The sequence below is a fragment of the Cynocephalus volans genome, chromosome 17, assembly GCF_027409185.1.
Source record: "Cynocephalus volans isolate mCynVol1 chromosome 17, mCynVol1.pri, whole genome shotgun sequence".
Lineage (NCBI taxonomy): Eukaryota > Metazoa > Chordata > Mammalia > Dermoptera > Cynocephalidae > Cynocephalus > Cynocephalus volans.
Window position 1 is genome coordinate 20,221,772 of NC_084476.1, and position 25,034 is coordinate 20,246,805.

General features: G+C 42.8%; 1 protein-coding gene across 3 annotated transcripts in view; it reads left to right on the top strand.

Annotated features, from left to right (window-relative positions):
- ASTN2 (astrotactin 2) overlaps nt 1-25,034 on the top strand; it is a 902,747-nt gene that overhangs the window by 412,720 nt on the left and 464,993 nt on the right. For 2 of the 3 annotated variants that reach the window (XM_063082086.1, XM_063082088.1), the window contains 3 exons: nt 10,900-10,984; nt 11,510-11,584; nt 12,361-12,498. In XM_063082086.1, coding sequence (XP_062938156.1) covers nt 10,900-10,984; nt 11,510-11,584; nt 12,361-12,498 — 298 coding nt within the window. The remainder of the gene's footprint in view (nt 1-10,899; nt 10,985-11,509; nt 11,585-12,360; nt 12,499-25,034) is intronic. The other variant, XM_063082087.1, reaches the window with a different exon arrangement.

The window sequence follows — 25,034 nt, forward strand, 5'->3', positions numbered from 1 at the left end:
ATATCCCAGATGGAAGGGACTGGAAATGACAATTCTCTAGCTTCCTGGGGCAGCTAGCTGTGCCCCTGACCATCTGTTTGTGACTGAGGCTGAGGTCACTCTGAGGAAGGGACCCCTCTGAAACAGAGTGCACACATCACATGCTCTCCATGGGCTCTCCTCATTTCCCCCAAATTCCTGACTAGATAAAAGCAAATGTCCCACCCTTGTCTGACCTCTTGTGGGTCACTGGACACCCTTGTTTTATGGCATCAATAACATGAGCAGGACACATAGGTGTGACCTGTTACACTGAGTGCACTCTGGAAAAGGATTTGTCTTTTTGATTGAATTGCATAAATGGAATTTGATTTAAAACTCCCAAAGATAGCTGATGCTTGGGGCGTGCAGCAAGGGGGACACATAAAGCATCAGTGAGTCTCTTTCGTGGAGTGAAGAACCTTTTTGCTTCATTTATAGGGTATACTTCACTTTGCTGTTTCAGGCTTTGTTCTGGCGGGGATCAACTGTGTGTTCCAACTTTTAAACATACACTTTATACTCACAGCATCTTCATGAGTGGGAGAGGACAGAGCTTATGCTCCTCTGCTTTAGGAAGGATGAAGCTCAGAGAGATGAAATGGCATGAGTAAGGCCACCTAGAAACTTGCAGAAAAACGGAGCTCCAGGGTCCCATCGTGTTGACAAGCACACAGCTTCATCTCATTTACATCCCTTTAAGCTCCAGTAGAGGTGTGGTAGATGGCCAGGTAGGGTCACCAAGGCGGGTCATGTTGGTGAGACACAGGATTATACTGAACTGTTTCATCTGCATGGTGTAGTTGCGGGGAGCTCTGACTCCATAGTCCAGCAGACCTGGTTTTGAATCCCAGCCCTGTTGCTTTCTTGCTGTATGCACTGAGGTCAAGTCATTTAACCCCTTCAGGCTTGGTTTCCTCATCTAAAATCAGGAAATGTTAGCCCCCGATGTGCAGAGGGGTTGGGTAGATTAAAGGTGGAAAGTGGATCAAGCACATTGTGCTTGACAAGCTCCGCAAGTGCCTCCTAGCCTTTCCCTTTCTCCAAGTTACAGCCAATGGCTCAGAATAAAAGCCATGGTCAGGAAGGAACATTAAGGCAACCAGATCCCTAATACCAATCATCACAACAGCAGGTGATGCTTGTGGAGCCTATCCTGGTATCGAGCATCCTTCATGTTGTGCAAAGAGAAAGGCTGGTGTGATTAACTTACAAATGAGGACTCTGAGTCTTGGTCAGAGACAGGAAATTGTATAAAGTCACAGAGCTGTTGGCTGACAAATGTAGAGCTCTAATCCCATTCTGACTTCGGTGCCTGTCTTCCCTGTGTTAAACTGCCTCTCTCTACCCATATGACTTCGATTTAGCATTTGGGGATGGCTATTTCAGTAGAGGGGCGGAGGGGGATTCTGGGGGCTGCCCTCCCACACCTGCAGTGCAAAGGCAGGACTCCTCTGAGTGCAATGTACCCTGCCGATCCAGCAAAGCAGAGCAGCCCCCCATTTCCCATTCTTGCTGTGACCTGCCTTTGCGCCTGTTGTTTCCTCTCTTTGGAAAACTCTGACTTCTGGAGAGGGAGGCATTACAGCCTGGGGGAAGCAGGATGAGCTCTGGAGCCAGGCTGGCTGGATTCCAATCCTGGCTTTGTGACCTTTGGCAAGCAGGTTACTTAACCCTTCTGAGCCTCTGTCTCCTCTAAGATGGGATTAGCAACCGAACACACCTCAGACTTGTTAGGATTGCATGAGTTAATCTAAATAAAGAATTTCCAACACTGCCTGGCAGTTAGTTATTCCTCTATGTGCCCCTGACCTTGGGGCTGAGCTGGAGTTGCCTTCCTCCAGTTCCCACCTCTTTGCACACACGCCCCCTTCCAGCGCCAATTGCACCTGTCATAGTGATATATTTTCCTCTGAGTCCCTCCAACTCGAGTGCCAACCACTTGAAGGCAGGAAATGGGATGGCTCCACCTCCCCTGTGCCAGGTAGAGGAGTTGTGCAGAGAATGGCTACTGGTCTGAAGAAGTAAGGTCTACACTGCAGATGAACCCTGTGGGGAGGATGGGAGGAGCTAACACAGCAGGAAGCCCAGGAGGTGAGCTGCCGTGAGAGGGGCAAGGGCACCAAGTCAGGGAGGAAACATGGCCCAGGGGCCCAGCCTGTGCCACAGCGCAGGCGATGACAGCCATGCAGGCAGCAGTAACAGTAATTACACAGCCACTCCCTGGGTGCTGCCTACACATCTGGCAATGTGGTGACTGTTTTTAATATGTTGTCTACAGTCCTTGTGACAAATGTTTAGGTTGGGTTGAGATGACCATTTTCCGATGAGGAAACTGAGGCCCAGAAGTGCAGCAATCGATCCAGCTACCATCAGTGAGTAGCAGATTGAGGATTCAGCCTCAGGTCGCCTTGGTTGCCAGGCCAATAACCCTAGCCCTCACCAGGCTGTGTCCCTTGGCTCCCCACCCTTTCCAGGTCCCTCTGGAAGCGTGGAGGATGCAGGGCTTTGGGGTGGATGGGGTGGGGGGGGGCAGCCTCTTACCCAGTAAGTCCAGCTCTATGCATCTGTGTTAAGCACCCCATGTTCCTCAGCCAGGGCCTGGAAATGTCTGCTCTGTATCTGTTCCAGTCTGCAGATGAGATTTCTTCACCCTCCCCGCCTCCTATTCTTTTCCCACGTCCTTTTCTTCCAGACACTAATGTATACATAATGTGTGAGTGGTGCATTCAGAGGTGGGAAGGCTAAAAAGAAAGAGAGGGAGGCAGTGGAGAGGGTTTGTTCCAGCTGAGACTCTCGTGTGGCCTGGTTGGCAGCCCCTTGGAAGCCCTGGTCACCTCGACAGGCTGCCCACATGTGCTGAACCCACACCAATTAGTCCCCATGTAGCCTTGATTAAGGACTGTAATCTCCATCAGACCCAATCACCAGCCTGTGACTCTGGAACCTTTCGGCCTCTGATTATTTTTTTCCTGGTGCTCCCAGAGGCATATGCTGATGAACGGCAATGAGGGGCCGCAACTAAAATGCAGGCGTCTGAGGCTGTCCCCAGTGCTGTGGGAAGAACGAGGCTGGGATATCTCCCACCAGCAGTGGAAGGAAGGAAGGAACCTCAGAGACACCCCCACCAGGTTGCTCAGATGTCAACCAACTTCCTCTCTGTGCAGATAGAGAAACCGAGTCCCAGGGAGAGAGGCACCTGTTTCAAGTCACACCTTTGGCTGAGTAGGCTTATAAAGAATCTTCCTCACTTTGTGAAGCTCCAAGTTACATCCTCTTGTAAGTTTGCTCCTATCATATTTCTCTGCCTTCCAAGCCTCAATTTTTCAAACTTTCAAACTTCTGACACTTAACTGGCTCCCCCAATCACCAGAGATATGCTGAGCATGCTGGAGGAAGAATCAAAGACTGGACTTGAACAAGGTTTGGAGGGGTGTTGGGGGATCTCTGAGTAGTACCAATTCATTTTGCAGATGAGAAGACTGAGGCCTAGAAAGCTAGAGTGATTTGCCCAAGGTGACAGAGGAGTCAGGGTTGTAAAATGTATTCTTTGTTGACACTGCTTATACTCAAAACTGTCCAAATTAGTTCATTCTTTTACTAAGTAATCATTTTGCCACTTAATTTCCCCTTGCCTCCTATCCTCTCTCCACTTCAGGTCTTTCCTCCATTGGCCTGATCCTTTCCAATGCTCAAGAAATTGGATCAGGGCAGACCTGCTGCAAGAAGCTTCCCAGGGTTTGCAAGTGGGTCTCAAATGACATTGTTCTTATTAGGAGACCTAGGGGAAGTTAGAGCAGGAAAGGTACAGGGAGGGAGAGTCATTGATAAGGTTGGAAAGATTGGCTGGGGCCAGTCATGAAGGGCTTTGAATGCTAGCCCAGGATATATGAACTCTACCCTGAAAGCTACTGAAAGACACTGAGAATTTCGGAGCAGGCCATTAGTGCAGCTGTTCTTTGGCCAACAGTCAGATCTGATGGGGGGGGAGACTGAAAATAGGGTCATTAGTATCATAACTCTTGCAGTAACACACAGGGACAACGTTGAGGGCCTCAACCAGGGCAGTGGCACTGAAGAGAAATGAGAAGGAATGAGTCTGAGTAACACTGAAGAGGTAGAATCAGTGGGATTCAGATATCATTTGGATGCTGAGGTAAAAATAGAGCCCAGGTAGAGATTTTTCTAGTTTCCAGTTTGGAAAGAAAGTGGAACCATTATTCATAGAGATGGGGATGTATAGGTCTGGGATACATCAGAAGCTTTTGCCACGAAAATGCTGCATCACAATCATGACATTATATCCCAAAGAAATACAAGCTTTTTCTTCTCCTTTGTCATACATCTGGGTGGACTTATCTAGCCAGGATGCAGCTGCACTTGGCTCTAAGCTCAGGATGAGTCCAGATCTGTTCCACACGTCTCTCATCTTCTTCAGACTACCTGGAGACGTCTTTCTCATGCTGAGAGGTAGGAATGCAGAGAGAAAGCCCAAACACAAAGGCACATTTCAGACCTTGGGTCACATCATGTGCACCACCATATCATCTGCCAAAGCCAGTCATATGCCAAGCCTGCAGTCAATGGTAGGGAAGAGAGCTCACTCTTCCCACTATCAGCCACGGCAAAGATGTGAATGCATAATACTACGGTAGGGAAATGGCCCACAGTACCCAACACGTAACTGTCAAATTAAAGGCAGCTCTCTTTCTTACTGTCCTGGTGATTATGTTTACTGTTGTGATGTTTGTGGTGATGTAAAAGAGCATGAGCTTTAGAGACTTGATCTATGACCCTGGGCATGTGACGAATCCAGCCTGACCTTCAGTTTCCTTATTTTACATTAAGGTCATTAGTAGCTTCCTTCTGGCACTAGTCATGGGTATGACATGTGATAACATAGGTCACGTGTCTTCTACCACTCCTAACACAAAGTGGGGCCTCAGTAATGTTATGCCCAGTGCACGCCTCCCCAGTCACTTGCCTGGCCCTGAGCTGGCAACAGGGACACAGAGGTGAAGATGCCCAAGGTGGACCACTCAGAGTCAGAAGAGGGAAGGATGCTTGTTTCTCTGAGGGCGCAGAGGGATGTTTTTCCAAGCCACAGTGACAAGACGAGTAAATAGGAAAGTGAACAGCAGGCAGCACCCCTGGCCTGTGATGATAAGTGATGACTGAGTTGGAACTGAGTGAGAATAGAATCATAAGAGGTTGACAGGGTAGGAGAAGGGGAGCCAGACATCCAGGCGGGCTTGGGAAGAAGGCTTTTCACTTTCATGGGCAAGCATGAGCACCTCTGAGCTGTGGGCACAGCTGAGGCAGTAGCCTCTGGCCTATGCCTGGGCTGTGCCTGTGCCTCCTTGAGCAGGAGGAGCCACAGGCAAAGACAGCAGATGTTAGCAGTCTGGGAACACAGGGACCAGTCTTGGGGATGATCTTATTTAAGCTGCCCAAAATTTACAGGTAAAGAATCCACAGTCCCTTTGGCTTTGCAAAGGGCAAACCTTGGATTTGAGACCCTTCTTCATCCTAAGAACCTATTCTTTCCACTAAATCAAGATAATGAATTGGCCCTTCTCACCCAGGAATAATATGAAGAAGAACTCAAACAACTATTATATTTTCAGGAAGAAGAAATGTGCCAAAGACTGTGCTGAGAACTTTTCAAACACATCACTTGATCCCTCCAGCAGATATATGACATCAGCCTCATTACAGATAAGAAAACAGGCTCAGAGAGAGGGGAAGCAACTTGAGCAAGTTTTTACAAATGCCAAGGGGCAGATTTAGGATTTGAATGCAGAACAAGGTGATTCCAGACTCTGAACCATTTAGCCAGCTCCCTGGCCTTCACAGGAAGGCATTATCCACTTTGGAATGGTTTGGAAGAGCACCACACAAGATAGACTCAGATTGGTCATGATCTAGGGGTTCTGTGGTTTTTACCCAAAAGTTGGCAGAGTGAGAATGCATGTTACATAAATGAGAACTCAACACCTGGGACTTAAGAGACATAAAGAGTGAATATTTTAAATCCAACACAACTCATCTATAGCTGATAATATGTAGTTCTAGGTACTAGCAGGATGAAAATTCACTTAATTGAATTCCCTTATGGGAACCACTTTAATGAAGAGATTAAACTCTTTTTTTCTAGATCTGCATTATTAACCACATATCAATGTATGCTTTTAATGTGCTTAAGGATATTTCAAATCCATTTTACTTTTTTAAAAAGTAATACCTATTGTAATATATTCTCATTATAGGAAACGCAGAAATGTCAGAGGAGTACAAAAGAAAAAAAAAAAATCCTAGAAAAAGCTTCAGGGTGCATTGAAGGATTGATACCACCAGTACAGCAGAAAAGAGACTGAAGTGGTGGCCAGGAGCCCTGGGTTCTAATCCTGGCTGACCCAGAAGCTAGTCCAGTGATGTGGCCAAATCCCTTCATTCTTGGAGCTGGAGGTTCCCCATCTGAAAAATAAACCTGGGAATATTTGAACCAGATGTCTTAAAGGGCCTTTTGTGCTCTGATATGAAATAGAATTCTATTTCAGACATTTCATCAGCACTTGAGTTTACACTCTCTGTTTCCTTGGCAAATACCTGTCATGGATGTAAGAAAGTGTCTTTCAGTCCTCAACGACTCATCATTATTCTAACTGAACTCAGCCTGAAGTCATGACAAAATTCTAATTATACTTATGTATTTACTAATTCATTTATTCATTCACTCATTCATTCAACAAATGAGTCACCTACCCTTTATCAGGCACTATACAAGTACTAACTACTGGAATACAGAGATGATTAAAACACAGTTTCTGCAATCAAGAAACTCCCAGTTTAGTGGAGAAAACAGGCAAGTGAAAATAAAAATTTTATATTCCATTGTCATGGGCATTACTATCATGAATTATATTTCTTTGTTTATTCAACATTTATTTACTGAATTGCCTGCTATGTGCCAGGCAGTGTGGCAAGTGCTGAGATGCAGCAGTGATCAAGATAAGTGAGGTGTAAGACCTTCCTTTCAGGAGCTTGTACTACAGTGACAGGATAAGGGAGCATGGGCATTCACCATCAGCAGGTGGAAACAGCGCTTACATATGTCCCTGGAGGGCTGTTCTTTGATGTTGTGGCTGTCCTGAGCATGCAGGATTGAAGAAAGGACTCACTCAGGGAAGGGGTTAATAACGCTCAGCTCTGGCTGTCAGAGGCTTTGCAACTTGCAAGAATGAAATGCTTGACTGCAAATAGTGGAAAGTTGGCTGAGCAAGCAAAATAGGAAACTAAGAGTCAATAAAGCCAATAGCAATGGCATTGATGGAGATCTTGCCAGAGACACCCAGCCTACTGCTAAGAGTGATCACAGCCGAGGCTAAAACAAATGGTGTCCAGAGAGCAGAGGTTAGGGTTTCAGAAAGACAGCGCAAACAGCTGACTCTTGTGGGTGCTCAGAACTGATGAATGTCTACTCCAGCCTTCCATTTTGCAGATGGGGAAAGTAAAGCCTGGAGAGACTTGTGCCTCTGGAATTAATATGTGAGTATATACCAGAACCTAGGGGTTGTGTTGCAATAAAAGAGAAAGTGGAGAAAACTAATTTGCTGAACATCAACTCATTTTGTACCTGGGCCATTGGCTTTACTATTCACTAATTCAATTTATTCTACATCAGCTCTGTGAGAGAGACATAACTGTCGTCCCCATTGATCGGATGAGAAAACTGAGACCCAAAATGGTGAAGCAGCTCACCTAAGGCCACATGACTAGTAAGAGAGAATGTAAGTGTGGGACCCAGGTCTGCCGACCTCCAGCGCTCGTAGGCTTTTCCCTCTGCCTGCTTCCTAATCTGAGGCAGCATTATAGGGGCCCCCAGGGTGAATGCCTCTCATCTGAAAAATACATATTTGTTGTGTAATGAGTATCAGTAATTAATGATCCATTCTGAGCCAGGAAAAATGTGCCTAGTAAGCACACAGGAGGAGAGAGAAAAATACAGCAGCACCCTTTGAGTGCAAATTCTCATTCTCACCAATACTTCCCAAAAAGAGGGAGGGGGGGGAAATGAACTGTGTCCTTTCCTGCAGAGTCACTGATAGGAGAGATAGGAACCTCAGCCTTTGCCCTCCCATAAAGAAGAAAGATCGCCCTTGTCCCCTACCCCCTTGCCCACTCCAGCCAGAAGTAACCATTTTACCTCTCCCATTATGAATCATGAGGTCTGTGGCTTGTGGCAGATCATAAATCAGTCTTGAGAGTCTCGAGGACAAATCCTAGGACTTTTAATCTTTAATATTAGATGTGTTTAAAGTGGTGAATATTTCATGAAGGGACTGTTGCATTTTAACACATCATTAGTGACTCGCATCACTCCCCCCTTTGGTAAACTATCCCCATCCAAATTCAAGGCTCTCAGCCCGTTCCTCCATTTCCCTTACCTCTGGCAACAATCAGTCCATTAGGTTGCACATACTTACTTTACAGCACTTCAACTCGGTGGAAGATCCTGGGCATGATGTTAGAGGGGAGAGTTACATTTCTGCCTGTGAGCAGCCCCTTCCTTATTCACCAGGTATATGCAGAGAAGAGGAAAGGTAGATCTCTCCCTTCTGTCTCTATTTCTGTCTTGCAATAACCTTACTCTGAATATTTTCAATACTATCTCTGACCCATTCTTCACTCCACATTCTGTCTTACTACCATTTAGGTTTAACCAATGTTTATGGAGCCCAGGCTATTTGCCAAATATGAGGGTACTTCAAAAAGTTTGTGGAAATGTAGAATTAAAAGATAATACTAATCTTTCCATGAACTTTTGAAGACTTCCTGTCCTTACTAGGTGTGGCGGATACAAAGATTAAACAGCAGTGCATTGTATAAAACAAGTTAGAGTATTTTATCAAAATACTCAAACTGCTTCATAGAAGGTCAAATGTATAGCATTTATAATTCATCAGTGAAAATGATAAGGGTATTTGATGAATACAAACATTTTTAAATCAAGAATTATGAGTGATAGTTGTGAAATCTGTGTTAGCCTATATTCTGTTTACTATGTTTTGTTTTGGTTGCACAGGTTGAGAAAATCCTGATTTACAAGATATGTAGTTGCAAATAGCATGGACTTGTGAACACTTTGACTCAGTCTCAGTGTCCTTTTCTATGAAACAAAGATGACAGTAGACTATTTTTTTTTTCGAGGTTGCATAAAATAAGTTTACCTGGCATCCTAAGTCAATGTTATCAGGCTCTCCAGTATCCTGATTCTGGCATGTGACATCTGAGTGTTTATCCTTTCTTTTTTTCTTTTTTTTAAATTGAAAATGACACTTTTTAAAGAAAATTAAAATCTAAAATTTGCATAACCCCTAAATCTCCACAATTGAACAATACATTTCCATGAACATAATTTGAAAACTCTTGAGTCAGGTCAATCAGAATCACTGTAGGATGGAAGGATTGCAGGTTCATCTGTGTGTTGAGTGTGTGATCACCAGAAGATAAGAAAGAAGGCAACCCAACAGCAATAGCCTGGAATTTTTGCAAAGTCACAATATGCAGTTAACTATTCATTCAACTCACCTGGGTGAACACCTATTCTGTTCTAGGCAGTAGGCTGAACCAAGGAAGTTCCTACCAGCATTTCCCAACATGTGTTCCACAGGATGCTAATCCTTTGAGTTAGTCCACCAGCAAGCCTCCCAAGGTGAAATAAGTTTGGGGAAAATTGTATACATATCACTTTCATGGAAAATCATACTATACTGGGTCTAAGGAATAGTATTGCATTTCCCAAACTTATTTTTTTTTATAGAATCTCTTTTTGTTAAAGCATCTGTGAACATCCCACAAATACATACTAGAAAAGAAAAACAGTAACTCGTTGAATCAAAAATATTCCCCTATCTTAAGAACTGTACAGTAGAGCAGAAATGTTAATTGCAAGGAGTTAGGACAAAGCACTTCCAAAAACCCTTGTAGGGTTTTGAACTTTGAGGATATACTAGGAAATGAGACGTGTGCTGGCCAACTTGAAATGAACTTGAAAAATGGGAGAATATACTTAAGGCAGTGTGGAATGCTAGCAAGCATTTATGCAACCAGGCATAAAACATGGCCAGAAAAAAAAAAAAAATGATGGATGCATGCATGCATGAAGGGATGGATGAATCCATGGATGGAGTTTGGATGCATAGATTGATGGATGCATGGGTGCATGGATGGATAATAGAAGGGAAATGAACGAAAGGGGAGGGGACGAAAGGGGAGAAGAGGAAAAACAGGAGAGGAGACAGCAGGGAGAGAAGGAAAGGAGAGAAAAACCAATTTAAAAATCAATAAACAGCAAAAACATAACCAAATAGAACCAGGAGATTTTTCCCAAAGGGGAAAACAAAGATTTCTTGGAGGAGGTAGCATTTGATCTGGGGTTTAAGGAAGGTCAAGATTTGTTCATTCAGGTGGAGAGAATTTGATTTTCTGATTGCACTTTTAGAGTAAGTACACTTTATTATAATTTAAGTTTTTGAAAATAGGACCTCCATTTGTGGCTGCCTGGCCACTTCTTGTTTTCCTGTTTTAAGTTGTGAGCTCCTCTGGTGTCTGTGTTGCACCTTTGATCTCTATCTCCAGTGATGAGCTGAGAGCTTAGCAGAACGTGGCCAGGACTTATTGAATGAATAAATGAGTGAATGAACAAATGAACAAACTCCTTATTAACCACAGTGTTTAATGGATCAGAACAACCCCTTTTCATGAGCTTTTTCTAGAACTAGGCAGTTCATTTTATTTCCTAGGAAAACAAGGAAACCAGAGAGAAGCTGATTTGGGGAGACCCTGTTTCACAGGATTATTTTCTCTTTTTGCTTATAGGAGAGTGCAGCTGTCATGAAGGCTATGCTCCTGACCCCGTTCACAGACATCTGTGTGTGCGCAGTGACTGGGGACAGAGTGAAGGGTGAGTGATAGAGGACATCAGGGCTGGGACAGTGGAGAACCTATTTCCACCTCCTCTATTCTGTTACCAGATACCCAAACAATCTCCACAAAGAGGAGTTTCTCTTCAACCATTGTGTTCCTGCAAAACCCATTGGGAAATGAATCCTACTTTCCCACCAAATCATATTTTAATATTAAAGGTACATGACTGATAAATCTTCTGCAGAACAAAAGCTGATGTTTAAGTCACCCGCCCAAACAGGAAGTAATCAGTGGACACTATTTTAAGTGGACTAACAAAGAACGAGAGTTGGGTTTTTGTACATAAACTTCTAAATGGACAAGTGAACTTTATAAAAATGCTAAGTCTTTCCATAAAATGGAGATATTCTTTCATATTGTAAATAGACCTGTCCAATAATTATTTCTGCAAAATTTGGATATAAAACTACTCTTGAGCTGTGTCCACATATGAATTCCACCTGCTTCCGACTAATACCATCTCCCCTCCCCTTTTCTTTCCCTTTCTCTTCTCTTCCCATAGACCTTGGCCTTACACAACACTTGAGAGGGGCTATGATTTGGTGACAGGGGAGCAAGCCCCAGAAAAGATTCTCAGGTGAGTTTACAGTCCTTTTGGGCATGATTCTGGGGAGTAGAGAAAGGTCTGACAGGAAGGTGCAGCCATGCATCCTCAGTCTATGCAGCTTGTGCCCCTCTGCGCTGCACTGAGTACAACAGAACTCTCATTGGCACTAATGTGCCATCATGGCCCAAGTTGCTATGGGAACCTCATTGCCATTTGTCTAGCATCTAGACTTACAGAATCAAATATCTGAACTGGAGGAGACATTACCGATAATCTAGTCGTGTGGTTCAAAAATATTCTGTAGCCGTAGATCCTCTTCCCACCACTTCTATGAAATCTTGTGTAAAACTTCAGTACTTAAGAAGATAAAGACATACAGAAAATTAAGTGGCAAAACTGGGAATCAATTCTTGGTTCGAATTGACTCAGAGTCCATGCTCTTAACCTTTGTACTGGACTGCCCCTGCTGACTTAGTAGTCATTTGTGGAACTCCTCTGCTGGATATCAAAACTGCTAGAAAAAGCAGAGCTGAACTTGTCCCTATCCTCACAGAGTCTACTGTTTACTCTGGAAAAGAAAGCAAGCAATACAAATCAATGTGTGGACTAAATGAGTATCAGATTTAAGAAATGATCGTCCAAGTCTGGGCAAAGTTGGCCCACAATGTGCCTTGGGGAATGCAGGGGACTCAGTTGGGTGGAGAAATGAGAAAATGTCTTATAGAAGGGATAGAAAGTGGGGCCCCTTTTTTCTGTTTACTCTCTGCTTCCCAGGGAGTTCCACAATGGAAACTCTTACATTACAGGTCTACTTTCAGCTTGGGCCAAGGCCTCTGGCTTCCTGTCAGCAAAAGCTTCGTGGTTCCACCTGTGGAGCTGTCCATCAACCCCCTGGCCAGCTGCAAGACCGATGTGCTTGTCACGGAAGACCCTGCAGATGTCAGGTAGGGAAGTCGGCTCCAGTACCCCGTTCCAAAGACTTCTTGAAGCCTCTCTGCTTCAGGATCCCAGGAACTCCTGTAAGGAGTGCTCTCCTATTGATGTTGGTAATTGCCCAAGTGATGTAAATAACACTGCCAAATATGCCATGCTTCTAAATTCCTAAAACTGTCCTCTATCTCTGTGCCTCAATGCATTACATCTCAACAGCATTGCTCTCCTTTTGGGTTTATATAAAATATTAGAGGCTAACACATTATCTGGCTCATCATGGGATCATTACCTTATCTTATAAAAGGTCATTACTTAACTATGTATGGGAAACTCATGAAGGCAAAAGGTTCGAGAATGAGATGCTTTCTGTTGTGACTCTGGTACCAGGGATGGACTTTGGGCTAATTCATGATTTCTAAATGTCCAGGTCAGATCTTTTATTTCTTTACTCACGGAAGGTTAAAGACTACATTTCTCCTAATGTGCCTTGTACCTTGTAGCTAATTTCATTATAGACTTACTCTACTGTGTTCAATTAGTTGCTTGCATATCATTCTGACCCATTATGTGGTGCATTTCTCAAGGTGAAGGAAAATAACTTATTTAGCCTTTTAATCTCTAGTTCCTAGCACATATTGGACATCTACTAAATGTTTATTGATTTAATTAAGTAAATGGTCCTAGATGTGCTCCTAGCACACTATTCTGGAGTTTTCTAGTGGAGGGTGTTTTTTTTTTTTTTTTTTTTTCCTTCCATTTTGATCAGGGAAAGTATTCTAGAAATTTTGATGTCACCAAAAAATTGACTAGTTTTACTTCTAAACTAGCTTGCACACAGCTTATTTGCTTATGAACTAGGGTTAAAACATGTCTCCCCTAAATAGCAGAGACTCTTATTCTACCCCTCCATCACTGCCTTTGGGTCTTTCTGAATCAAGATGTTCTCAGTATGTACATGGCATCTTGATAGAAAGCTCCTGGAACCCAACTCTCCACTTTGCAGTGCATTTACCCTCCCCTTGTCAACTTTCACTTGGAGGGACGAAGCATGTGAGCATGCTTTTTCAAGCTATTAACATTTCCAAAAGAGGTTGTTTTGAAAAAGATAGGTTAATAATAGGATAGCACTTAGGAAATTAAGCATTAATTACTAGGAAGTAAGGAACTAAGATGGTTTCACACACACACACAAACACACACGTTGATTCATGGAAGATATCATTGTTTCCATTATTGATAGAATTAAAGTAGGTGAGATTTTAGTAAAGCATGTGTTAAGGTTTCTCTGCGTTACATATTTTAAAGATGGAGCATGGACCATCTGGTTGAAGGACGGTTCTCAAAGAGACCCAATTACCTTGTCAGAAATCAGCTGAAAGACGGTCTCCACTAGCGTATCTCAGAGATCTGTACTGTTGACAATGCATTCAGGATTTCCACAAAGATATAAAAGATACAGCTGTCAGACTGGCTGATGGTAACAGTCACTCTGGAGTTGGTTAGTACTGGGTTAGAATCCCATCTCTGCCATGTGTGAACTATTCAATCCCAGCCAAGCTTAATTCTCTAAGTTTCCATTTCTTTGTCTGCAAAATGGGGATAATAACATGCCTTCCTCACAGAGTGTAATGAAAACAACAGCTTATATCCATCCATCATGTTCCTATGTGACAAATAGACTACTAATATTGTCTTATTACCTCCTTACATCAGCCCCATGAGGTGATATTATTTTCATTTTATGTATCAAAAAATAAATTTAAAAAACTGAAGCCTAAAGGTGATGCCTTTACTAGTAAGTGATGAAACCAAGTTTCAACCCTGATCTGCAATGGTGGATAAAAGATTGTAATCATTACCATTTGAAAGAATCTGCACTGCACAGATTGAGTCTTCTAAGCTGCCCTAATAAACCTTGTCTGATGTGACTTGACATTGCACAAGCAAGCATATCCTGGGCATTTAAAGAATTAATAAGTTCCAGTCAGTTGATACATTAGAAATTAATAAATAACAGATCATAATTATAGATAGCCAATCATACTGCTGTGGAATCACAACAGAGAGATCAGGGGAAAGATTGTGTGGAAAAACAGTCAAAGGGAGATAGAAGGTAAGAATTACAGTAGGATTGGAACAGAAAATTTGAAGGTGCATTGCAAGTTGATTCTTTGATTTTTAGTCTTTGATAAATTCTTGAGAAAGTATGGGACCTCATGCTACAGGAGGCAGTAGAACTTTGTAGTCAAATATACAGACTATGTGACCCACTGAGGCAGCTAAGTTTAAAACAACTAATAATAACAAATTTAAGTGAGGATGAGGAGCAACTGGAGCTTTCATATCCCTATAGTGGGAATATAAATTAGTCTGACCACTATGTAAATCATTGAGGAAAACCCACTAAACTTGGACATATACATACACTATAACCCATCAATTCCACCCCTAAGAATATGCCTAACAGAAACATGTACCATAAATGATACTTATAAAAATTCTAACAGTACTGCCAGAGACCTGAAAAAAACAAAACAAAAAAAACCCCACAAACGTCCATCAGCAAAAAGTAGTTAAATAAATTATGGAATAATCATACAGTGAAATACTATTAACAATGAATATGAATGAACACACAGCAACCACACATAGCACCATGGATAAATCTCACAAATATAATACTGAATTATGGAGGCCAGACACAAAAGAATATATATGTTTATGTAAAGATAGCAAAGCTAGTTTTACTAATCAGTAAAAACTAATCTATGATATTAGAGGAAAGGATAAGGATTGCCTTTGGATGACGGAGGGGGCAGTAACTGGGGAAGAATGAGGGGTGTACGTGATGCTGATGTGGTTACGTGGGTGTTTTCACTCTCTGAAAATTCATCAAGCTGCACACTTCTCTCTATGTATGCTATATTTTGATTAAACAAAGTTCATTCCTTAAGGACATAGGTTACAGAGCCCAACTGAACTGACTGAGTTCAAATCCTCACTTCACCATTTGCTTACTGCAGGAGCTTTTTGTAGGTGAGTTCCACCTGAGGTATAAGGGGGATAGAAAATTATTTACAGTCATGTGTTGCTTAACAATGGGGATACATTTTGAGAAATGCTGTTGTTAGGCGATATATGCAGGTATATCCCCTAACAACATGCATATGCAGTCTGTCGTTGACCAAAATGTCATTATGTGACATGTGACTACATATCATATAAAGGGATGTTGAGGATTAAATGACATAATATATGCAAAAAATGAGTTTGGCACATGGTAAATTCTGTAAAAGCATTAGTTATGATACTTGTTACTATAGCATAGTAATTTTTTTCTCTTTCAATTATTTTGCCTTTCTTTTGCTGAAAGACTACATCCAATCTATTATTCATCTTAAAATCAATAGTATCTTAGTATTAAGTGCTCACAGTAACCCTCTCATCATGGGGTTTGAGGAAGAATTAATTGAGTATATAAGTTCTAGTATAGTATGTTAGGTCTGCAGCTTCATGTACGTGGACATAGTTAAAAATGGATGAAGGGCCATATATGGAGTAGATGTCAAGCACTTTGGGGTTGTGGAAACGAAAGATGAAATATCTGATCAAAGGGATTTGGCAAATATTTCCAGGAGAGAGAACATTGGCAATTAACTATGAATTGTGGATACGATTTGGCAGTGTGGAATCTAAGGTGGGAGGGAAGGCTTTTAAGTCTGAGAGGTTGAAGAACTAAAGAAGAGAAGCTCTGGGTAGCTCCCATTCTCCAGCCTGTCTCAGCAGGAAGCTTCTGGGAATGAGACTTTTAGCATTGGAGACACTAATGATGCCAAATTGCATACAGATTCCATTCAATTCTGAAAAAGCTTAGCTGGGCTCCTCCTATGTGCCGGGTACCACGGAAATACAGAGATGAATAAGGCCCACCTCTGCTTTCAGGAGTCTCATGGTGTAGCAAGAAGCATGGAACAAGAGACTGACCTGAGAGATGGAACAAATGATACTAACAACACATTGCTACATACTGGGCCTCTTCCACATTTTCACTTGAGATTGGTTCTCGTCAAAGAAATGTGAGAATAGCTATTATAATTGGAATGATACTCATGCACAATATCCACCTTTTGGAGCCCCTCAGTGATTTTTCTATGATCCCAAATCAATGAAAATGAAATGGTGAAAAACTGTTAATTCCTGAACAATGTTGAAAGAATAATGGGATATCAGAATGCAAGCTAGCATTGCTCATTTGGTGACAGTTTTCACATTGAATTCGTTCTGAATAGTACTAAGAATGTCTCCTTGTTCTTTTGACTTTTCAATTCCAATTACTGAGAATTTATTGAACACTTACTGTATGCCAGGCTAAGTATTAGAGATAGAAAATAATAAAACAAGGATCTCAGTGTATTAAATGAAACAAAACTGCAAACAAAATGATGTCATACTTTGTGACAGTTGGAGGGGATAGAGGGAAAGTTGAAGGCAGAGAAAGGACACAAAGGTGGAAGCCCTTTAAATTACCTGGGGGCTAAAAGGAAGGGCTCACAGAAGAGAAGACCTGCTATGGTTAGAATGTTTGTCCCCTCCAAAGCTCATGTTGAAACTTAATCCCCAATGTTGCAGTATTGAGAGGTGCAGCCTTTAAGTGGTGACTGGATCATGAAGACTCTGCCCTCATGATTGGATTAATTCGTTCATGATTAATGGATTAATGGGTTAATGGATTAGTGAGTTATCACGGGAGTGGAACTGGTAGCTTTATAAGAAGAGGAAGAGAGACTGGAGTGAGGACGCTAACATGCTCTGTCCTCTGGCTATGTGCTACCTCGTGCTGTCTCCAGACCCTGCAGAGTCCCTACCAGCAAGAGGGCTCTCACCAGATGCACCCCCCCAGCCCCCGACATTGGATTTCCCAGAAGCAAGAACTGTAAGAAATAAACACCTTTTTAAATTATTACTAATTACCTAGTTTCATGTGTTCTGTTATAAGCAACAGAAAATAAACTAGGGCAGAACCTCCGAGCCAAATTTTGAAGTATTAGCAAGAAGTCATTAGGTCACTGGTTCTCAAAGTGTGGTCACTAGACCAGTAGCATCAGCATCACCTGGAAACTTGTTAGAAATGCAAATTCTCCGACTCCGTCAATGGTAGACTCATAGTGACCCCCAAAGGCATCGTATCCTAATCCTTAGAACTTGTAAATGTTACGTCATTTGGTAAAAGGATCTTTGCAAACGTTATTAAGAATTTGAGATATTGATTATCCTGTATTACCTGGATGGGCCCAAAGTACAATAACAAGTGCCCTATAATAGAAAAGCAGAAAGAGATTTGACACACACAGGAGAGGGCAATGTGAAGATGGAGCAAGACTGGAGTGGTACAGCCACAAGCTGGGGGTGCCATCAGCCACCAGAAGCTGGAGGAGACAAAGAGCAGATTCCTCTCGGAGCTTCCAGAGGGAGTGTGGCCTTGCTGACAAGTTGATTCAGCCCAGCAATACTGATTTCAGCCTTCTGCTTGTTTTAAACCATCCCAGTTTGTGGTAATTTGTTACAGAAGCCACAGGAAAATAATACACCTACTGACTCAAGTATTTTGGAGGTGGGCCCAGCAATCTGGTTTAAGTCCTCAGGCGATTCTAATGTCCACTAAAGTTTGAGTACAAATGCATGAGGTAGCAAAATAAGGAATGGGTCACCTGGCTTGAATAGGAAAACTCCAGGTGGCAATGGCTTTTGGCATAGCAGGATTTATATGTTCCTCATGTTGTTGGGAATCAGTATTTTCATCTCTTTCACCCTTCATCTCTGTTTTTTCTCTGAGTTGATGTCCTTTTCAGGCATGCTTTGGCTGACTACTCCAGGCTACAACCTTAGTTTAGCATAACCAGGGTAAAGAGATGGCCTGTTTCCCAGCAATGTAAGCAAACACCCTGTTACTGAGTAGCAGCAATAATAGCTCATCTTTACGTGACACTATTCCAAGTACTTTACTAAAATGAGCTCACTTAATCTTCACCCATTATTAGCTCCAATTAATGCATGAGGAAACTGAGGCACAGAGAGGTTGTATAATTGCCCAAGGTCACATGGCCAGTAAGTGGCAGAACCAGGATTTGAATCCTGAGAGTCTGAATCTTGAGTCCGTGTTCCTCATCTTTAAACCATGATGCCTCTATTTGGCCTATTTTGGGACATTTTCCGATATCCCAAATCAATGCCTGAAGGGACAGAGTGCTCTAATTAGCAAGAACTGGGTCACCAACCCACCCCTGAAACCAGCAAGGATGAGGGGAACCTTACTGGTAGGATAGTTTCCCAGGGAAACATCAGGACAGGCAGCAAATGGATATCGAACGAGAGAAAACCACAGACATTCTCTCCTTGAGCAAGGCACAGGGCCTTGAAGTGGCAAGCCTGGTGAGGGAACTTCAGTTCAACCTGGCTGCAGTGCAAAGCCAAGCAGCACATGACAGAGGATGCACTGAAGAAGGAGACAGAATGCACATGGTATGTTCTCCTTGCTTCTCTCTCTATTCTTAGCCATGGACCACCTGGACTAGTGGAGTCAGCAAAGATGCTGAGGGCACTTGAGGACGTGTCTTCACTGCTCCAGTGTCCCCAGTGATGCTCCTGTGTGAGTGCTCCAGATGCTGGAATCTGACTTGGGCCCAGGCAGTATCCCTAGTCAGGAACAGTATGTTCTGGAAACTTGGGCTGTACATCTTAAGATAAAATCCTCTGCCATTGCAAACTAGGCTCTTCCCTGTGTGATGGACATTGTGCTCACCTCTGGAAATGTAAAGACCATAATGGGAAGAAGAGGTAGGAAGGAGTGTAGGCTTTGGGATCATACAGGCCTGGATATGAATCCTGGCTCCACAATTTGCTACCTGTATTTCCTGGTACAAATCAGTTCACCTCTTGGAGCCTCAATGTCAAAAACTGGAAGACGGACATTAGCATGTTTCCCTCACTTGGTGTTTGTTAAGATCCTGTAGTGTATGAAGAGTAACTAGTATAGCACTTTACATGTAATTGGTGTTCAATGAATGGGAAGTTTTAGAAGTGGTAGGAACTGTAGGACAGGCAGGGAAATAACCATACAGTGCAGTGTGAAAGGTGATAAGATGTTCATGGTGCAGAAGCAGCATAGAGAAGTGTCTGCCTCCTCTTTCTGGCTCACATTCGGCATCAATGGCAGAACCAAGGGAGGGTAGAGGCAGCAAATCATGTGGGGTTGGCAGGAGAGGGGATCGGCCAGTTGATGCATTATACGGGGGACCTGGCTTAGGAAGGATCCAGGCAGCAGAGTCTGGGGGAAGGTCCTTGATACAGGTCTCATGTCATATAATACTCAGGATGCCTCCCTCCTATTAGAGAAATCAGATTTCTTGCCTTTGCATTCCTGACAACCTCAGCAGATTTTGTTAATATGTGTGTGTGTGTGGGCTTCCTCAGCCCATATTAGGTAGAATCTCCAGTCCATTATGCTTCCCCCCAGCTCTCCCAAATGTTCCTTTCCCAAAGGCAAGAGAACTTCAATAGGCCACCCACTCACCTGCTAGAAACAGAAGAGTACTGGGAAAAGGAAGTAGCATGGGCTCTGGATTTTCCTGGGTTCAAATCCAGCTCCACCACTTACTAGCTGACCTTGGGTAAGTTGCTTAAACTTTTCAAGCCTCGGTTTCCTATCTGTTAAGGGGAATGATAATGAATACTATATTTTTGGATGTTTTTGAGAATTGAATGAGATAACACATTTAAACTTTTAGCCCCATCGTCATCAATAAAAATGACTAGCATTTATTGAGCATTTTGTGTCAGGCCCTGTCTAAGTGATTTACATGTGTTAATTCTGACTCCTTACAACAACTCAATGATGTAGTTACTGTTATTTACAGATGAGGAAACAGGCATACAAACCATAAGTTATTTGTGCAATGTAACATGGGCATTAAGTTGCAGAATCAGGACTTGAACTCAGGTTTTTTGGTGAATGCTCAGTAAATGCTGGGTCTTGTTTAGACAAGAGGATTCTCTGTGAGATGAAGGGATAGGCTCGCTGGACTTTCTGTCTTAGTTCTTGTTGACCATTTGATCTATTGAATGATTGTGTTCTTTATGCAACTATGAGAAGAAATATTAAATGTGGAAAGGGAGAGACTTAGTAACTCACAGCTGAGTTCATGGAATTTGGACATTAGAATTTGCCCTGCACCACCCCCCTTTTATAGGTGAATGAGGGCCCTCTGGCAAGCATTACTATAAAGGCCACCATGCTCCCTACCAGATGGATCTACTCACACACTCGTCTCTTCACAGCCTCACTGCCTGTCATTCAGCCAGTGAGCCTGGAGACATATATATTTTCCCCCATTTTAGTTTAGCGCTCATAATAAAAGTGAAGTCTATTAGGATGAGTTTCTGCCCAGGCTCAGTAAATCTCCTTAAACACTTTTCAGCACCAGATTTCTGTTAGTCTTTGCCACTGGGGAGGCTGGAGCATGCACAGACTGTCAGCTCGGGTGGAGGGCTCAAGATACAGCCTCTGCTAAATGGAACTCAAATGGAGACTTTGGAATACAAATACCGAAGTGACCCAGGCTGGATAAAGGGGCACCAGTTAACTAAGCTTCTCTCTTACATGAAGGAGGTGCTAAATTATTAAAACTTTAATAAATGTAATAATAAATATTTGATGTTGAATTATAGAAGGCTTTGCAGATACAGTGAAACTGAGAAACGACTTGTTATATCTGCATTAGACGTTAAACACTTTTCAAATGGGACTTCTGATGTTGAGACAGATCTGCAGATCTTTAGATTAAAAAGAGAGACATGAAAGTATGGTTTTTGGCAAGTATGCTGGACTGGGGGGTACCTGGGTTTGAAGCCTGACCCCAGACTGAAGACAGCAATAAATAACATTTTGGGCTGAAGCCTTCCACTCGGCTTCCTATACGTGATTCTTAGAGTCATCTTCTGATGTCAAGGCTACTTTTATCTGCCTCTTCACAGACGAGGAAGCTGACATTCTAAGACCTTAAGCAGCACAGCTGGTAAGGGGACGAATTGGAATTTGAACATAGACCTCTGACCTCAAGATGTTTTCTCCATCCATCATGCCACCTTGCCCCTGCTACATGGAGGCTTTCTGTTCTGCATTAGTCAAGATAATTTTGGTTTCAGGGGAGAGAGACCCAATTCAAATGAGCTTCATGGCAACTATATTGGAATGATGTTGTGGGAAGGGTGGGAAATCAGCTCAGCCACAGGGATGAGGGAGTTTGAGAGAATTACATGATATTAGGACTTTGCCCTCTCTGCATCATTGTATAATGGCTTCATTCTCTCCTATAGCATAGCTACTTCCCCCATTCTGTGACCCTGCTATAGTAGGGGTTGTGATAATCATGAGTCCCCAAGTATTGCATGCCTCCTACTACCAAAGATGGATGCTTCTCTTCCTTGAGTTGCATTTTGAAAAATCCTAGTGAAGGACTCATTGGCCTGGCATGGGTTAGGAGCTGGCTTAGTAACTGGCTTAGTAACTTTATCTTGGTGCCAATAAATGTCCTGAAATACATTTCTGGCTAGTAGCAGTGTTGAGGCCTCCTTGTAGGTGCTTTCTAGATATTCTCTGGCACTATCATTGCCACTTGTATTAAAAATAGAACAATATAATTTAAGCTATAAACAAACTATCTATGTTATAGGGGTCTTGAAGTGCATCCTACAGTTCCAAAGGCATGTGTAAACAAGTATAAACTCACAGACTGGAAGGGACCTTCTGAGTCTTTTTTTTTATCCACCTGCCATCATACAGACAGTCCTGAGTAGATAGAATCCCCCTTCTGCCTATAGGTTTCTCACAGCCTCCCACTGCATTACCTGCCATGGTCTCACAATGTTCCTTAGAAGTTCTCTCTTAAACAGGCTATGCTTTCAATTATGCAAACAGCAGCTCAGGGACAGTGATCACCAAGATAAGCTGAGATGAGCAATCGTTTTGCCTTCTAAGATCCACTCATTTCGGCTGGATAGGACCACATGTTTCTCTGACTCTGCCAGATAAGTAGCAACCCCCAGGAACCCAACACACATGCACATGCACACACTCACATACACACACTCACATGAACACACACACACACACACACACACACCAGTACAGTCTGGTCAGAAAAATGATTTGAACATTTCAATGAGTAATTAATTGATCTGGACATTAGGTTTAACTTTTTTTCTTCTCGCTAACCAAAGAAAAGAAACTAATTTCAAAGAGGATCCCAGCAGGAAACAGGTGGCATGCCCAAGCTGAGAGAGTTTTAAAAGAGGCTATTCACAAAATTGGGGGAAAATTCTAGAAAAGCAACAGGGGATATGCAATATCCTGTGATTAGTGTCGGTAGGTCAAGGTGAGGGTGAAGTTACAAGAACGTGGACAGAGAATTCCATGGAGCTGTGTGGCCGTTAGTCAAAGAGATACAAATAGCTCATGGTGACTCTGCATGAAAGGATCCAGGGGAATAAATGTCCCAACCTCAGTCCTCTACCTGCACCCAGACCTTCTGCTGGCACTTCCACTGGCTGAACTCAGTAAGAAGTTAGGTGAGAGGGCCTATTGAGTCAACCTGCTGAGGCATCAGGCAGGAGAAGGATGAGCTGAGGGTGGATCTGAAGGACGAATGGTAGAAATCCAGCATAGATTCCAAGTCCTTCCGACCTACCTTCAAAATATACTCAAAATGCCGCACCTCTCTGTCTTCACTGACGCTCTCTGGCTCAGACTCTCCTGAATAGTCTCACTACTTTCAGTCCCCACCCCACCCCACCCCATGCACAGGCCCAGGCCAATCTCTGCACAGGTCAGGCCATCCCTTGCCCCAGCTTAAAGCCATTTAGAGCTCTCCCCTATCCTCAAGGGCCTCCCAATGTAAATCCAAACTATTTCTGCTGGCACACATTAGCACTTCACAGTCTGGCCACTATTCCCTCCGTGATTTTGTCTGTAACCATGTCCGCATTTGCTATGTCCTAACAATGCCATATACTTTCCTGCCTCCTTGACTTTGCTAAGGCTGAAATAGCTAGCTCACACAGTCCCCTATGTACCTGGCATACTATTCCTCATCCATCATAGCCTTGCAGACGTGTCACTTCCTCTGAGTGGCATTTTGTGAATTCACCCTCCTCCCATCCACCAGAATCATAGCCCCTGGTTTCTTTGTTCATGCCACTGGAATATTTCTTCCAGAATTATGGAACAGTGCATTGCATTGCATTGCAGCTAATTGAAGAGTACCACCACTCCGCACAAACATGGTAATCCACGTGTTCCTGGAGGTCACAGACTGAATCTTAACCATCCTTTCATCCCCAGTTCTGAGCACAGTAAATGGCTTAGAGAAAGGATATGGAACATTTTGATGCCACCAATTTGATATAGCTATGTTGCCATGGTCATGAAGATATTTTGATATTACCAATAAATTGCTCAACAAATACCTTTACATTATGTCCAGTCCCCTTACATATAAGTATCCCTACCATCAACATAGCCTTATCAAAATTTCCTGCCATAGGGTTTTTTGCATTATAACAACCCATATTGTGTCAAAATGATTCCAAATAACAACAGCACTTTGGAGTTAGTGAACAGAACAAAATTCTAGAAAGGGTTCCCTAATTTAAAAGGTTTGAGAAATCCTATTATAAATAAAGTTGCTACATTGATTTCTTTGCTGGCTGTTTTCCCAGGGACATTAATATGTTAATGAATGGCATGAATCTATAGGAAGTGACACTACACTCCCCCAACACTATTCAACTAGGAACAGGTTCAGGACCAGCATTCCTTGAGACATAATTCAAGTGATACCACATTAGTCCATTCAGCCTCAGAGGCTACATAAGTTAAATCCAACCTCAGAGAAAGAAGGATTTGGTTCCCAGGTGACTTCTTTCAAAGTACACACACATTTTGGGGGAGTAGGAGTGGGAGGGGGCAGCTGGCCTCTCTTCTGTTGGCTTAGAAGTCAGGCCAGCTGGCCACTGAGCTCCCTGTTCTATCTCCTTTACTCTGGAGACAGCATAAGGCCCTCACGGGTGGGGGACCACGTAGCTAGAATGGCCATGCTGGACAATTCCAAAGGGGGAGCAAATCCTGGGTGAGTAGAACTACAAAATCTCCTAAAACTAGCAGAAAAGGAAAAAGAAGTAGCAGAGACAAAAAGTTGTGAGAAAGGAGAAAACTAAAACTTATGAAGTTTTAGGCAATGCAGCCTTTTGGAACCCTATAGCCCAAAATAGCCCAGTCATTAGCAGCACAGGCTCTGGCGCTGGACTCCCTGACTCAAATTCCAGCTCTGCCGTTCACCATCTGGGTAACAGTGGACAGGTTACTTTATCTTCCTCTGCCTCATTTTCTGCAGTTGCAAAATAGAGATAATTGTAGCTACCTTGTAGGGTTGCTATTGAGAATCATGAGTTGATGCATGATGCATTTGGCACAAAAATATTGGCTATTATTGTT